General features: G+C 42.6%; 1 protein-coding gene across 1 annotated transcript in view; it reads right to left on the bottom strand.

The window, feature by feature from the left end:
- nrxn2b (neurexin 2b) overlaps positions 1 to 16,118 on the bottom strand; it is a 511,829-nt gene that overhangs the window by 96,500 nt on the left and 399,211 nt on the right. The window contains exon 17 of the mRNA XM_041030969.1: positions 1,604 to 1,785. Within this exon, the coding sequence (XP_040886903.1) occupies positions 1,604 to 1,785 (182 nt within the window). The remainder of the gene's footprint in view (positions 1 to 1,603; positions 1,786 to 16,118) is intronic.

The raw sequence follows: 16,118 nt of genomic DNA, 5'->3' as shown, positions 1-16,118 counted from the left end.
CACAACTTTCACCTATCCCTCTCTCTTTCCCATCATCCCTCCCTCTGTCCCTCTCAGTTTACGGACCACTGGATGAGAAGTGACCCGGGGTCAACTATGTTCCTGTCGCTTCCAGGCACGGGCAGCCCAAACAAATTGGGGTCACTGGGATGCTAGAGTGCTGTGATCACACACACACACACACACATACACACACCCACTTGTGCAGATATCTGAGCGTAGGTAAGTGTAGATAAGAGCGACAGTGTCTTATCACTACACAGGAAAACACAGGACATTGTGACATCTATTCCATCAGCTGCTACAGTATAACACTGCAGTGGTGAACCTCACAACTACATACAGTGTTTAGTTGTGCGACTCCGGCAACATGATGAGTGGATCAGAGTCACCAGGTGTGGTCCTGGTTGGTAATTAACAGAAAACCCCCAATTAAAACGAATATGAGCTTTGAATGTAATATTGTGTAGAGGAGGCACAGGGGTCAATGAGACAATTAGAGCCTGTGCAAATGCATTTTTAAATGCCTGCTGTCCCTTAATTGCCATTTAAAGTTATCATTAGAGGTGGTTTTAAATGACCTTTAAGCCTAACATATGAACACAATAAAAGCAGAGATGAGGCTAATAACTGCTTTGACAGGGGAGTAAAAAAAAAAAAAAAAAGAGATGCTGTTGGGCGATTAGTCATTTTCTGGACTCTGCACACTCTGATTCCTCTCAGTGACCCCTGCAAGTACCACAGCACAGCAAGAAAACAAAAAAACAAAACAACAAATCTGCATCCCATTTAAAGACAGTTCCTCAACACTCAAAGCAGCATAAAGTACACCTTAATTTGAATAAACGAGCCAAACTTGAAGACGACCTAAAACTGTAAGTCATTACATATGCAAAATTGGACAGCATTGTCTTCATATCTCTCAGTACTTTCAAATTCAAGTCAGAACTTAAAGGATTATTCCACTTTGATCTTATTTTTGTAGTTATGGCCATTATTCCCATCACATCGTACTTACTAAGTTAATCCCTGAGATTTAGGAAGGCACTGACAGCGCTAAAAAGAAGTTCTGTTTGAATATCTGTGTCAACAAAACTGCACAGTGTCCTCTTGTGTACAGCTTCATGCTTAAAACCCCAGCACCACTTCAGACCTGTGTCTCTGTCCTTTCACTGCACTCAGGCTGCATCAGTGAGCCTCAGTTCCTCTTCTCTTCTCTTCCCTCCCTTTCCTCTTTCCTTCAGCACATATCTTACAATCTCTAGCTCCTGGTAAATTCACAGTGCAGGTTACCCCTCCATCCTTTCCATCCTTGCTCCATTCCCCTCCCCCTCACTCTCCTCTTTTTCATTCACCAGTAACTAGTCTAAATGGCCCCAAGTCCTTTCCCATTCCCGTGGTATCTCTCTACACCCTGAACCTCACTTTCTTTTTTAATGCCTTTTCACTTTCCGTGTCCAGGTACTTCCTAGTCTCCCCCCCCCCCCCCCTTTTTTTTTTCTGGGTTTTCCCATGTGATTCATCTGACTGAATATAGCTTAAAGTACTTTCTCAATCCCCCATCATTTCATCCCCCCTCAATATCCCCACAGTGGTAACTTACTATGTGCAGCTCCAGGTAATCTCCCAGTCCCTTGGCACTCTCTACCCTGACGAGAACGGCCTCCTTCAGCTGCGTGCTGAAGCCCACTGCCAGCCGGTCTGCCCGTGTGCTCGGCCGGTCATTGGGTGGCCAGGTATATGTGATGAGGGCTCCGCCTCGCCCGAAGATGTAAGTTGTCCCAGCTGCAAAACAGAGAGAGAAAGCGGGGTAATCGTTTAGTTACGACACTTTGAAAGCCGGAAAGAAAGGCGTTTGGCGTGTTCTCAAACAAAAATGCATAATGTGCTCAGTCCCACCAGCGACAGGCTGACATTATGTACAGCAAAGTTGAATTTTTTTTTTCTCTTCATGTCTGTCACAACATTTCATATAACTAGTATTTATGTATTCTCTTCTGTCACATATTCTTTTGTTGTCAGAGAAACGGCTGTTTGTGAAAATAATCTGCAGGCTATAATTTAATGTCACATAAAACTTTATTTTTTTAATTAAATGCTATTTAAAGAGCCAACGATGAATATGAATTTGTCCTATAAACATAAAAAATTAGCACACAGACATAAGAGAGAAAAGCCACATATTCATAAAGTCATGCTTAGCATTAGCACTAGTAGTAGCACCAGTGCTGGCCATCACTGTCCTTTGAAATGTTAATCTGCCAAGCCACTGCAGCTTCAGTTGCCCCCAGTTGTCTGCAGTTGCACTGCATTCAAACTAGGGCGAACTGACAAACTTTGTGTTGGCTATGCTGTCAGTATAACCACCACCACTCAACGTCAACAAAAGAAATTCCTCAGATCTTCCTGTCAAAGGAACTTTGCCTCAACAGTATTTTGATTTCCTGCCTAAAAAAAAAAAAAAATCTACCCGACTCGTACACTGAGCGATTTCATGTTTGAACTGTAACAGAGGAGTTGGGACTTGGCTCGGCTCCAATAAGCCCGGTGGTGAATGAGGAATGACGGGCGTTGGCTGTGATTAGCATAGAGGAATGAAACCTCAGTGAACTGCTCTCAACCCTGTGGGCTGCCTGTCTTCCCTGCAATGTAAATACACACACGTTTAAATACAGGCTGCGTGTCTACGTACTAAATCATGTACATGTAATTTTATGAAGCTTGCACACAAATGCACTCGACACATACAAACAGAACAGCAATTCAGACACGCTGTTATGCATGCACACAATCACGCATACACATACTATTATTTCCATATCATATTTGGATTTGACTGATGCGCTTGCTTACTGTGCATCTTCATTTTATACACATCATTTTGTTTTCTGAGTAAATCCAGCTAACCTCAGTTTTGATTGCCGGGCCATCAGTGAACTGGAGCTGTGTTTTTGCTTCTTTGTTTCCAGATGAATGAGATTAATTCAAGCTTTGATTAACTCCACATTTTGGCCTAAGGTCATACGCAGCCCTGGCTGGGTCTGCGAAATGTCAGAGAAATGAAAAAGTAACATTTCATTTTCTCAGATTACCTCTGCAAATGGCCTGCTGAAACCAGCAGTCCGAAATCCAAAGAGTTTCAATTTAATTTGATATAAAACAAAGAATGATTGCAAATCCTCACATCTGATATGTCACCAAATGCAAGTGTTTTCTTTTACAATTAATGAAATAACTGCTCTAATTGCAGTACAAGATTCACATATGCAGCATCACTTTTCATACTGTACCCATGCTAACCTACCAAAGCACATACTCTCACACACACACACACATCCCTGTTTTTACCCAACAACTCTCTCACTAGGTGTCCTCCGATCAGAGAGGATGGAAAGCAGAGGCTGTGATGACTGCAGGGCCAACAGGCCATCAAACAACATCCACCGCAACGGGCCGCACACACTCTTAGTCATACACAGGGAAAAGGCAGGCTGATAAAGAATGGAGACATGTAGTCTTCCTGCGCACGCACACACACACTCACACTCACTCAGCTACCTGACACTTTCATTATCTAACAATCCGCTGGTAGCCATTTGAAATCGGCTGACACACACAACTCTCCTCCCTCTCTTGCTTCCTCTCTCTCTCTCTCTCTCCCTCCCTCTCCCTCTTTCTGGCTCTCACCATCCATCCCTCCCTCCCTCCTCCTCTCCTCCCAGCGGAGCTAAGCCCTCTGCTCAGCTCTTGTTGTTTTCTCGAGGCTGTATTATTTTAGCGCTGACTAATTATCGCAGCATGGCAAGGAGGGCTATAAAGAGGTTGTGTGCTGGAGGAGGGGGGAAAAAAAGAGAGGATGAAGAAAGACAACAGGCTACAGAGGCAGGGAGTAGAGCGGATGGGAGAGTGTGAATTGTGGATGGTGGAGAGAGAGGAAGAAAGTTAGTGCTTTTCTTTTTTCCTAACTGTGTTTATTAACAGTGCAGCACCGGAGCCTCGCAGAAGCGGGGCGAGAGACAGTTGTGGAGGAAGAGGAGAAAAGATTTCTAAAATGGCCGCCTAAAAAGAGGGAGGGGAGCCATGTTGTGATAGATGAGAGTGGAGCCATGTTGGGGGGAAAAAAGAGAGCTGGTGGCTGGTGGTAGTTAAAACTGAGCACACGTTAATGCCTGTGATTACGCTCGTAGAGAAAGAGTTTGAGAGACAAGGAGGAAAAGTTGAGAGAGATGTATTTTAGCTGCCGCACACACAGATGGAACTTAAAGGTGCATTCCACTGATTTTTACATGTCAAAGTCGATTGTCCAGTCAGAGGGATTACTACTCAGCCTGTAACCTGTAAGCCCAGAACACATGTGGGCATTTAACAGGCAAGGACGGTCTAACAGAAGACCCCCCCCCCAATCGAGTTGCACTATGGGAAGCAAAGGATCTGGTGTTTTCTGAGTTTGACCCACACTATTAACTAAAACTCAGAATATCTCTGCGTCTACTTTAAACAATTTGCACATTAGTTTTAAAATGCATTTCTAAAAAGTCCCTCAACATTATAGAAATATATCACTGTCAAAAGTAAGTAAATAAGCAAATAAACAAAGCATGTAACCTGTTTGGTCAAGGTCATTTTCATTCAGACAGCAGTTTACACAAATGATGACACATCACTACTGACTGAAGGCTCTGCTTTGTTGTTTTGTTTAACATCATTTCAGTGCTTAGGCTGTAATGCTATGGATTCCAGCTTTAATTCTAAAAAGCTTAGGCAAAAAGCTAAAGGAGCCAAGAGCCTGTATAATTGTAATGCAGGCTATTATACTATTTGCCTGTATTATTTAAAAAAATATAGCACAGAATAGTAAAGAAAAGAGTAGAGGTTTTAATCTGAGAGACAACATATGAAATTTTGGTGGCAGAAAGTCATCACACATCAACAAACCGATGAAAATGCATTTTTCAGTGAGTTAGATCAGTGATGCTGCCTTTTTATAATCAGATCAGTCACTGTGGGTCTGATATGACATTGGCCCCACAGGTCTTTGCCTGCTTTGATCCAGCTTAAAGTGGCCACTAGCTGCTCTGTGCACTCGTATACATATGTGCATGTGCACTCTTCTCTCCTCTAAATGAGGAGACAAAGGAGGTGCAGAGTCTCTAATGAGTAGGTTGACAGGATGCATCCATGTGTCACTTTTTTCTCCCAGCAAACACCTGCTGCTACGTTTGTGACAAAATCTGTCAAATACTGCAACGCAACACACAGTAACAGGAGACGAGATGGAGCGACAGAGAGAGAGAGAAAAGGTGTTTATAAAGCCCCAGAGGACGAGTCCAGAGGGAATTCTTCCTTTGTGTTTGGTCTTCGAGCAACAATCGATGTTGGTTACCATGACTGTGATTATTCCCCTCACCTGCACTCGACCAAACTGAAACCATCTGTATGGAAGTTCAGGAAACTCCACAGTGATCTTTTTTTTATAATTAGTCAAATATATGTAGTACATCCAGTTATCGCTATGTTTACATGAGTATCTGTTGTGAATGTGTATATGAACAAGGCAGACAGACAAATCTGCATCTGAGTTCTCTCTAACAGCATCTGTTTGTCTTTACTGAAACCTGTGAGTTAAAAGTGAGTCAGTGCTGCCTTAGGAGCTGTTGGCAAACAAAAACCTGGCTGGGTATGGATTCCTCTGACCTTCAGTCCACCGTGGTTTAATCAAGCAATCTGCCTGCCCGCTTTCGCTAGAATAACAATAATGATGGAAATACTCTGTTGTACTCATGTGCCTCACAACCTGACCCCCACCCCACCCGCATCCAAAAAAGAGGCTAAATATTTATTACTTTTGTCCAATTAGCTCTGGGGCCATCGATCCGGCCAATCAATCCTACCTGTGGCGCCAGAGGTGGAGAGAGTGCAAAGAGATGAATCAAAACATTGCGGGACGCCCCTTGATTATTATTTCCATTCGCATGGGCTGGCTGGTAATTTGGTTTGAGGAAGGACGGACCAAAAAAAATAAAAAAAATAATAATAAAAATACCATTTTCCTTTGTCCATGGATCGGTGGAAAAATAATCAGAAAAGCCTCATGAATCAAAGCAGTAATGAAAAAACTATTGATTTAGATTTTCCCCCCTCTTCTTCTCTACATTGTCGCGAGAGAAGAGTGTATTTAGGATCGAGTTTATCATCTTGGATCCGTTCTCTGCGAGGGGGCCATTGATTTGGGATAGTGGATTCTGGGCCACTGCCATGGGGATAAACAGGTCAGAAGAAGCCACAATTTTTCATTAAGGTCTGTGGTCAATATTGCAGTGTCGGACGTCACGGGAGCTGACAGCGTGGAAACTGCGAGACGGGCTGGAGATAAAATGAAAATTCCACAAGAGGAAAAAAAAGAAAGGACCGATGGTGGTGGTGGAGTCAGTTCTTGAGAGGCAATAAGCCTCGAGGCACAGCAGCACTGTACATCCACGTAAATTTATTCACACTTCTTATTTTAAACTCTCAGACAGGCTCTCAAACAATAACTCAATAACGCACAGATGGTTCCTCCAACCTTCATGTATTATTGCATCAGCGCTGACTCTTTGAAGCGGTTAAGGAAAGAGACAGAGCTATTGATTCCTTTTAAACGAGGAGACTGAAACCTTTTTTGCTACTTTTTTTTTTGACACATTATGTTTGAAACATATATTTCTGAGACGCTTACAAAGGGGTGTGAAGACGGGGAGAGAGAGAACAAAAAAAAAGACAGAGAGAGAAAGGGGCTGAGATAAGACATTTGCCAAAAGTTTCCAGACAGCTGTTGATCTTTGAAGTTGCAGAGTTACGTCCACACATCCTGACAAGAACTCGATGATGAGCACACACACTTGCTGACATTTTAGGGTCTTTCCATCTCTTTCCATCTCTCTCTTGTGCCGACACACACACAAACACACTCGGATGCAAGCACTCCCTTTTCGTCATCTAACAACCTCATCAACATCCCCGCCCTTGCTCTGATAGCTTTTTCTCTGTGGAGGTATGTAAGAAAATGTAGAAATGGCATCCCAAAGATTGGCTGCATCTAAAATGGAAACAGCGAGTCATCCTGCTCTGATGTGGTTGGATAATATTCCTCTTCTATCTATGCTTTCGGCAAGATTGCTTTGAAGGATGAGGGAACCTTCCTGTTACATGAGGTGAGACGACACTTGATTACGGCAGTCGCAAAGTTTCCAACACTTTCCAGAGTCCACTCAGGGACAACACATGATATGATGATGATTTATAGAGGATGTTATCATTTTTTAAATAAGCCAAAGAATTCACACAAGCATCTACTGCCTGTAATACAAGTCTGAGGGATAAGACAGTAAAACAGACACATTTAAAAGTTATTTAAAGGAAAAAAAAAGTTTCTGTAAGTGACAACTTACTCTATCCCACCTGACACAACTATAATTGTTCCGATCTGGTTAAATCCTATCCATTTTTTACCTCAAGGAAATTCAAAATCTTTCTGTCTTTTTGACTTAGTTTGATCTTTACAGGCTGATAAGAGCCTCAGCCATAATTGGATCTTGAGAGTTCTGCAGTACTAGCTGGGAGACGGGGACACAGCATCCCAGTAGCCTGAACTATATTGGAAAAGAGTAATTGGACTGACCTTATACTTGGAAAATAATTGGACTGATTAAACATATTTCACATGCTGCATATACCCTTGACTATATCACCAAATCTGGAGGTGAACATGTTCCCTTGAACTACAGTTGTAAAATATGAAGATGGTGGCAGTGACAGTGTCACCAATTAAAATGTCTAAATTTATCTGACAGGTCACAGTGAGTATGCAGGCCGTTTAATCTTCAAAATTTATCAGACTAAAAGGTCACGCAATGTCATTCAGGTCTAGCATTTAAGCAGCTGCAGGTAGCATTTTGTCTTGATGGTTGTTGTCGACAAAGGGCCCTGTGAGAATTAAAAACACGGGCAAAATGATCTTTGCAAGTTTAATGCTAAAGGCTAAGGTAGCCTCAGCACTGTAGCTGCTTTGAAACAGTAATGTTTCTCTTGCACAGTCAACAGCACATGCTTAGAGAGGCTAAGAGGAGAAGTAAATTATAAGCTACTGACAAAATGGAGCTGATTTCTATGACGACCATTTGTTACCTGCTTAAAAGCATTTCTTAAAATCACATTTCATTCTGTCTGGCTTTAAAAATCTAAATATAGGGGCAGATAACTGAAAAGGAATGGTTGCTTTGCTTCGGTGGATTTGATTTACTTAATTTAAAACGTTAAAATAACATAATTAGAAATAAGAATAGAGATAACAGAGATAAAGGGGTATTTTTCTTAAATTGTTGTGTCAGTTGTGAGCTATGTCAACAGCTCACATCTCTATGAATCACCCCTCAAACTGTTCAGAAATCACTTCTGTCAACTTGACACGTCTGATGATTATTTCCCTCTCTAATTCTGCCAGTGGGGACTTGATACACAGCAGAAGCTCTTACAGTTCAGGAGGATTCAAATGCTTCTCTTCTCTTGCTTTCGACACTAGTGATGTGCTTGCAAGGTTTGTTTGAAACATTTCAAAATGCTTGTTATGTCCCTGGAGGGGATGCTACTATCAGGGACTGATTTTTGTAAAAATACCATTCCTCAGCTAGTGCTCAGATGCTACCCTTGTCTTTTTACAAGTATCTTTAAATAAAGGGCTCCAGTGGGAGCAGTAGGAAAGGCGACAGGGGAGGGGGGGTTAGGTAGTATGAGAACATAGAAAGGAGTCATGCATTTATGTTGTTTTACACTCTGATAAGAAGAGAATTGTCTTCAGAAAGGTGGCTAGGCAGGGCAGGACAACTGCCCAGCATATATATCATCTGGAAAGCTTATTGATCAGCCCAAAATACCCTCCTCTGTCTGATAGCCTGCTCAATAGTCTGGTGAGGTTCAGACAGTGATGCCCAACAGAGCTGCTTGGATGGAAAGCAGCCATTTTTATTTTCATCAAAGGAAAATGCACACCCTCGCCCACTGAAGCAAAGGCTTTTGATTTACACATGTTAAGCATTTTCACAGAACTATGCAAGAATGCAAATAGTTTTTGTTAAACTAGAAACCATTTCAGACCAAATGTAGAAACCTCAGGAACTAAATGCCAGGACCAAATTATGCTTAACTATCATTTGTGTTTCCACCACATGTAAACATCTGTGAAGAGGACTAAAAAGCAATCATGTGGTTCGAGAAGTAATTTTTGCTCATGACAAGACAGCAACACATTGTCATCAATGCAAAATAACAGTAATATTGTGTAACTCAGACGGTTGGAATGAAGACGTGCTGAGAGGGAAATTGAAGAAAGTACAGTGAGGATGTGACCAGTGAGTTTGATTCTATCTGATTCAGAACTGCACACAACCATACTGAAACTAATTGTAAATAAAGCTCAGTTTTGGTTTCATCTCTGTTTCTCGCTTGAAATCTGGGACCTACAGCAGTCGGAAAACAGACTTGTTCTTGAGTAACTCGGGAAAAGATTCTTGGCTTCCTGGAAAAGTCAAACAGGGCCATGAGGCTCTAGTCGAGTTTCATCCAAAATCTAAACATAAAGTATTGATTTTGAGACTTTGGGGGGCAGCAATATGCCTCACAGCATCTAGTTTACCAGAAACATACTGCAAGCAGAGAGAAACTCTTCTTTACACCAAACCTTTCACTTAGACGGTAATCCAGGTATACTTGAGGGCCTTTTGCTCATAGGGAGGGGGGGTGTTATTGTAAACAGATTACACACAGAGCTGTCTGTAATAACTGTTTTCTTGAGCAAGCAATTTTTGGATAGCACAGCACATCAGGACACGGTTTAATTTGGTTTGATGTCTTGGAAAGTTTCCTGATGACCATTTATCAGTGTTAATGTCTGTTGTTCACGCATGAATGGAATTTTTTCTCATACTCATACAGCAGGGGGGATCTGACACCTTAATACCCGTTACTCGCAAGCACAAGCCGTATGCTCACACACCCCCACTCAGAAACACATGCATCAACACACAAACACACTGAGAGCGGCAATATCTGCAGCATCTTTTCACATTAAGTCTTCTAATAACATGCCAATCAAACAGCAGCTGCAGACAGAGATGTGTGAATATTTCAGATCGAGACTCTGCCCTGAGACTTTGGTTGTTTAATTATTCATCGTGTTTGGAGGGAATGCATCGCCACACTGACCCCACCCTCAACCCACCACCATCTCCAACAAATGCTAAGTCTGCAAAAATATGGTGAAAGCAGATGAAACAGCGTGTTAGCAAGGCTCTGGCTGGTGTTTATGTTGAAAAATAGCAGCGAACAGAAGGTGGTGTGTTCAAGAGAAAGACAAAAAAAAAAGAAAAGCGGCTACTGCTTGGGGAAAAAGAACAGGAAGCAGAATGGAGAGGTCTGAAGAGACATGCACACTTTGCACAGGGGCACTGTCAAACACTGACATGAGCTGCATGAAGAAATAATAACAGACCTGCTCAGTATTACATCCTTATTTCCCCAACAGAGTCATTAAACTGTGATGTTCTGAAAAGGTCAGGCTGTTTTGTTGCTGCTAGATCTATGGGAATACAGGTGTGTACTTGTGTGTCTGTGTGCACTTCTTGATATTATTTAATAGCCATGGGCGCCATTAGTGTTAACATCATCCTAATTATGCTGGAGTGGCCTTCGCAGTACATAAACAAACACAGGCTGAAGCTGGTGTTAGCCATTCCATCCCTGAAGTGGTGACCTTATGAAACGGTGGCTCAAATTGCAAAGCTGCACAAGCGGAAACGCTTTTTGCATTAAGTGTGCTCACATGCTATTTACTGGACAGAAATGAAATGGATATAACAGAGCTTTTGAACTGATTTCATGTCAAGGAACAAGGAACATAAAATAGAATATTTTTTACCCATCAGATGCCAGTTTATACCAAGAAATGTTATCAGGCTAATGGCTTCATACATTTAACAGTATATACTGTAGATACAGTGGGTCTGAACAAAATTAGGGTCAGCAACTAACAATCATCTTCTTTCGGTCAAATAACTGATGATTTATTTTAGTCTAAAGTGAGAAATGCCCAACACAATTCAACACATCTCAAAGTCAAAACTGACATCTTCAGATTCTATTGGGACTTCTGTTTCGTCCAGCAAACAGTCTAAAACCCAAACACTTGCTTAATGTACAATGACATAAAACAAAGCAGCAAATCCTCACGCTGGATAAGCTGGAATCAGCAAATGTTTGGCATTTTCACTTGAAACATTTCTTAAATGATTCCCGACTACTGGAGTCCACACTAAACCGAACAGTTGATCGTTAGTCTGTCTCCTTTCTGAAACAAAGAAGAAAAAAGAACACAGGACCACTTGATACAACATTGTTAACCACTGTGCAACGCTCAAATAAATCGAAAACTCACCAAAGTACTGTTAAACTACCAGAGCTTCCCCCACTCTGCTCGCGCTGCCAACTGGATAAAATTAGTCTCCAATGACTTCACCTCTCTAGCTCGTTACATGGATGTAATGGCCTCTCAGAAATACCACTTGTCAGAAATAGAGTGAGTGAGCCAGCACCTTTCACAATCAGTTTGTCCAAACCAACATCAACTTCCACTTTAGCAACTTAAAGCCTAACATGAAACAGACCCTTGCAGAACACTTGACCTGAGGTTGGAGCAACATTCTAAATGGTTCTTTAATGAAATGAGCTGAGTGTGCTGTAGGGCTCAGATAACTTGTTATTGTGGTACTGAAGGTGTAGGAGCGAGTGAAAGAACAAGGAACAACGTGTACAGCTAAAGGAGTAATGACCTTCATCTTGGCTGAGGAGAAAAGATGGTTATAATGGATGTTGGTGGAATGATGGATAGATGCCACAGAGTGGTGGGGGGGTGATTGAAGGGAGCAGAAAAAGGCGGAGAGAGAGAGAGAGAGAGAGAGAGAGAGAGAGAGTATTAGACACAAGGGGGATCAATGGGAAGCCTCTTCCTAGGAGCAAGAGAGCAGATCCACTCTGTTTCATTCCCCGGGACTGTATTCCTCAGACTCCAGGGTATCCCACATCAAAGGCGGAGGCGGATGAAATGGGGAGATGAAAGAACGACATAGTGTGTAGTGGATGTGTGAGGTGCATGTATTAAATATTGTGTGCATGTGTGCTGAACATGTTTTGACACGCACGTACGATGAGCTGGCACAGGTCAGTCCACACAGGATTTTGAGATCTTGTGAAGCTCTGACTGTTGTTGACACATGAAAGCTGCTGGGTGTGATGCGAGGTTGCATGACGTGTGTATCCATTTCTGCCCACACAGAAGGTCCATTACCTATTCACTCAGCTATCATGAGCTTGCATCCATAAAGGAGGAGGAGAAAAATGGGACAAATGTAAGACTGGGCCTTTGAAGACTGAAGGTGGTCCAGCTCCCCTCTGATCTCATGAGACTTAAAATCTGCCACACGCTGCTTTAGCGGTTATTGAGCTGAACGGCTAAATGCTAAGAATGGGTGAGACCCAGCAGATACAGCGAAGAGGCGATTTCAAAAAAAAAAAAAAAAAAAAAAAAACTACCCACAAGCCAGGTCTCTGAGGACCCTGGGTAGTCATCTGAAATGTCATTGGTGCCTCTGTTCTGTGATGTCGAGTCAGTGTTGAAGTGCCCGAATAGCGCAGAGACAGGCGATTGTATTCTTTTCGTCTTCCCTCCCTCGTTTCAGCGGGCCCGGGGGACTCCTGGACAGAGGCGACTGTCTGAGTACGCCTGTCACAGAGCTGATATTTCACATGTGGGGAGCTGGCAAGATGGACGAGCGCGGCGAGGAATGGGAGATACTAAATAAATGACTGTCTGTACTTTGCTGAGAGCCCTTCAATGGAAAACAAATCAAGCCAAACCAATAATGTGATGAGACAAAACCCAAATATGGGAGAGAAAGGGGAACAGAAAAGGAGATTTGCTGTGCTGTGTCTGGAACCACAACATTTAGCCTGAGGCGCGTCACTTACCCTTCCCCCTTATCTAACTGCCTGCCTCCCTTTCTCACATTCTCTTTCTCTATCTTTTACCCTCCCTTTGTCCCTCCATCCCCTGTCTTTCTCTGCAGGTTGGCAGTCAAACATAGCAGGCTGTGGCCGTTACATAACAATCCATTTGTTGGCTGGTGCTGAGAGACTGCTTGGCGGCTGATGCGCAAGCAGCAAATAAGGCCCTTAACGGGGGGTGGGGGATAAGAATTCACAGACGCTTGCGCACACAAACAAACAAACAAACAAACACGCAGACTGTAGGAAGATGGAAAACAAACACTGGGGTTACTGGTGGAAGCCTCATGCTCTTCTTCACTGGTGTGTCATTTAAGCTGAGGAACCAGCTGGACTCTCGAGCAATCTGTTGGGTTCAATAATGTTTTGCAGAAGTCACTGATACTTTTCCCAGTGCAGTGCTGTTGTTTGCTTCCTGTTTCCAACCAACAGTCAGTGTCGTTTTTGTTCCTAAGCCAAACCAAATTATAAAGGTGTCAAAGCAGAAAATAGCTTTATGCTTCAAACAGTCATATGTCATGATTTTTGGGAGGCACTGGCAAATGGTCTGGTCATGTTGGATCAGGAAACGCTCATTTTATTCTGGGGGCGGACGTTTAATTTGGAGGACTGGCTGGACAAACTACCCATTTTAATTTTCAGTGGAAATGAAAGGGGACATTGTCTAGATACCACATGAGACACACTGAGCTTACAGAATACTATGACACTATTCACTGTGTTGTGACTTGAGTCAGTTAGTACGAGGACGTTGCCTGTGAGGTGGAACTACACACTGAACACTATATACTGCACACTAATAATGTTTCATTTGTTGATGCCCAGGTGTACCTTTGACAAAAGCTGTCCTCCAATTGTAAAACTTCACAGCTTAAATTTCAGAGGCATAAATAACAGGCTGGCACTGAGTATATAAAAAAAGGAAGGCTTTTTTTATGTATACAGCAGAAGGTGTCAAAAAGTTTTTTAAGTCTTTGCTCGTTACTTTAAGTGTGTTAACCCAAATTTATATGAATTCATCTGCATGTTTCCTTCTCACGGATTTCGTGGACTTTTCCCAACATGCTCAGGGAAGTCTAACCTTCAAATCGCGATGTTCACATGAAATTCTCTCTGCTCGCAGCCCGGAGGGGCACTTGAACCTAAGCTGTGTTGATGAATACAAAGATGCCGCATTTTCATGAGGGGAATGAACGCTGTGGAAAAACACAGGCGAGCGCTTCGCTCCGGGCGATTTCAGAGTCTGGAGAGGATGTTTGGACAATGCGTGGAGGGACTGGTGAGATGGGCTGTGGCTGTTACAAAGCCATTTACAATTCTTAAATGTCATGATGGTGTAATTCTCCAAAGGAGGAAGAATTACTTCAACGCTGAAAAGACCAAACTGTGCCCCTCTGGTGTGAAGACATTTGTTCTCATTGCATGCTCATTCAAGTGCCTTTAAGTACAAAGGACTGCTCACGCTCTCCCTCTGTAAGTGAAATAAGACAGGTTATGGGAATGAATTGGAGCCAAGATGGTTGAAAGAGATGCTTGGAGGCAAATAAAGCACAAATCTTATTTCATCTTGCCTTATTAACAGCGGCGAGCAGATAACAGCGCAGTTGCCCCCAAACACAAACAGAAAAGTGATTTGATGCAACCAGGCAGCCATTCCAGTGTCCGCACACTCCAGTGGCATCTCTGCTACCACAATAACTCCAGTACCCCGAACAACCCAAACTCATTTCCCGAGCTCATACTTAGTGTGTACGCTGTGGCTAATGAGGGAAATTAGACAAATAATGAGTACAGTTCACCCTGGATTTGAGTCAACACATCTCAGACAACAGCCAGTCTGGGGGGGGGGGGGGGGCTCACAATGGCAAGGAAATATATTGTTTCAGCCAGTCCTCGCTGGTAAACAAACAGCAAACATTTTCTCTGTAATTAGCAGAGCTTCCCTGCCAAAGCACGGACAGGAACTGGTGATTACAGTGATCACAGCAATCTTCCAGAGCCTTCAAGACGTATGACATGTAAGCTTTCACAGAATATTTGTTCAGTCATGAAGGGAAGCTTATGTACCCCGCTATCTTTTGAAAAGTGCTCTGTTTTTTTTTTTTTTCCTCTTACTGTCTCCATAAGCCAAGGTGATATAACAAGTTTTGACTGTGTGAGCACAGGTGCAAACTTTAAACGTGACACCCACTTGTCTGGCTAAATGGATGCACAGAGAGTAAATGTAAAAAGAAAGCAAATCTATAGCTTAGCTCTAAATTTGTACCAGATGCTTCCAGGCTCATCAAAACAACCCATCTCTGCACAGTGGAATGACTTTAACAGGGTTTATGACATGTGATGTGAGCTCCAACCTTGCAATAAAGGATGTCTGCTTTTTTTTTTTTTAAAAAAAAGGGATTTGCAGAGACATCACAGCTGAATGCCCCTTTCGGCAAGACCAAAGGACGTGCCAACAACATTCAGAAAAAAAAAGAAGAAGAAAAAAAAAAAAACCTAAGAGGATCATTTTCAAACTGGAGCTGATTTTGTACACAGAAAACTCCTGCAGTACTTCCTCTTCTCTCCTCTCCTTTCCCATTTCCGTTCCCTCCCCATCACTTTCAGTCAGCAGATTAAAAAAGGGTTTCACGGATGTCAAGAAGTATTAGCTTCTTGTACCAGGCTATGAGGCTACAGGGATAGACCTCCTCATCTTGTGCTGTCTCTCTTTCTCTTTCTCCCCCCGCATCACTCCAGAGGCCCCCTAGCTTTCATATCACCAAACTACACAGATGTTCATTTAAACAAGATTTTCTGAGGAAGAGGATAAAATAATGTGCCATGTTCTTAAAATGCCAAACTATGATTCAAAACCACAAAGGCAGCTACACAAGTGAGTCACACTGGGTGCAATGTAGCTGTAGCTGCTTTCATAAAGCTCTGACAATTCATTTACAGTTATCAGAGCTGTTGCAACAAGATGAAAAAGTTGGTGCCAGAACTGCATGTGCCTGCAAAAAATGTGTACTTGGAAACTCTGTAAATTG

The sequence above is a fragment of the Toxotes jaculatrix genome, chromosome 23, assembly GCF_017976425.1.
Source record: "Toxotes jaculatrix isolate fToxJac2 chromosome 23, fToxJac2.pri, whole genome shotgun sequence".
Lineage (NCBI taxonomy): Eukaryota > Metazoa > Chordata > Actinopteri > Toxotidae > Toxotes > Toxotes jaculatrix.
The sequence above is the reverse complement of the archived record's forward strand: the minus strand, read 5'-3'. Positions and strand labels throughout refer to the sequence as shown.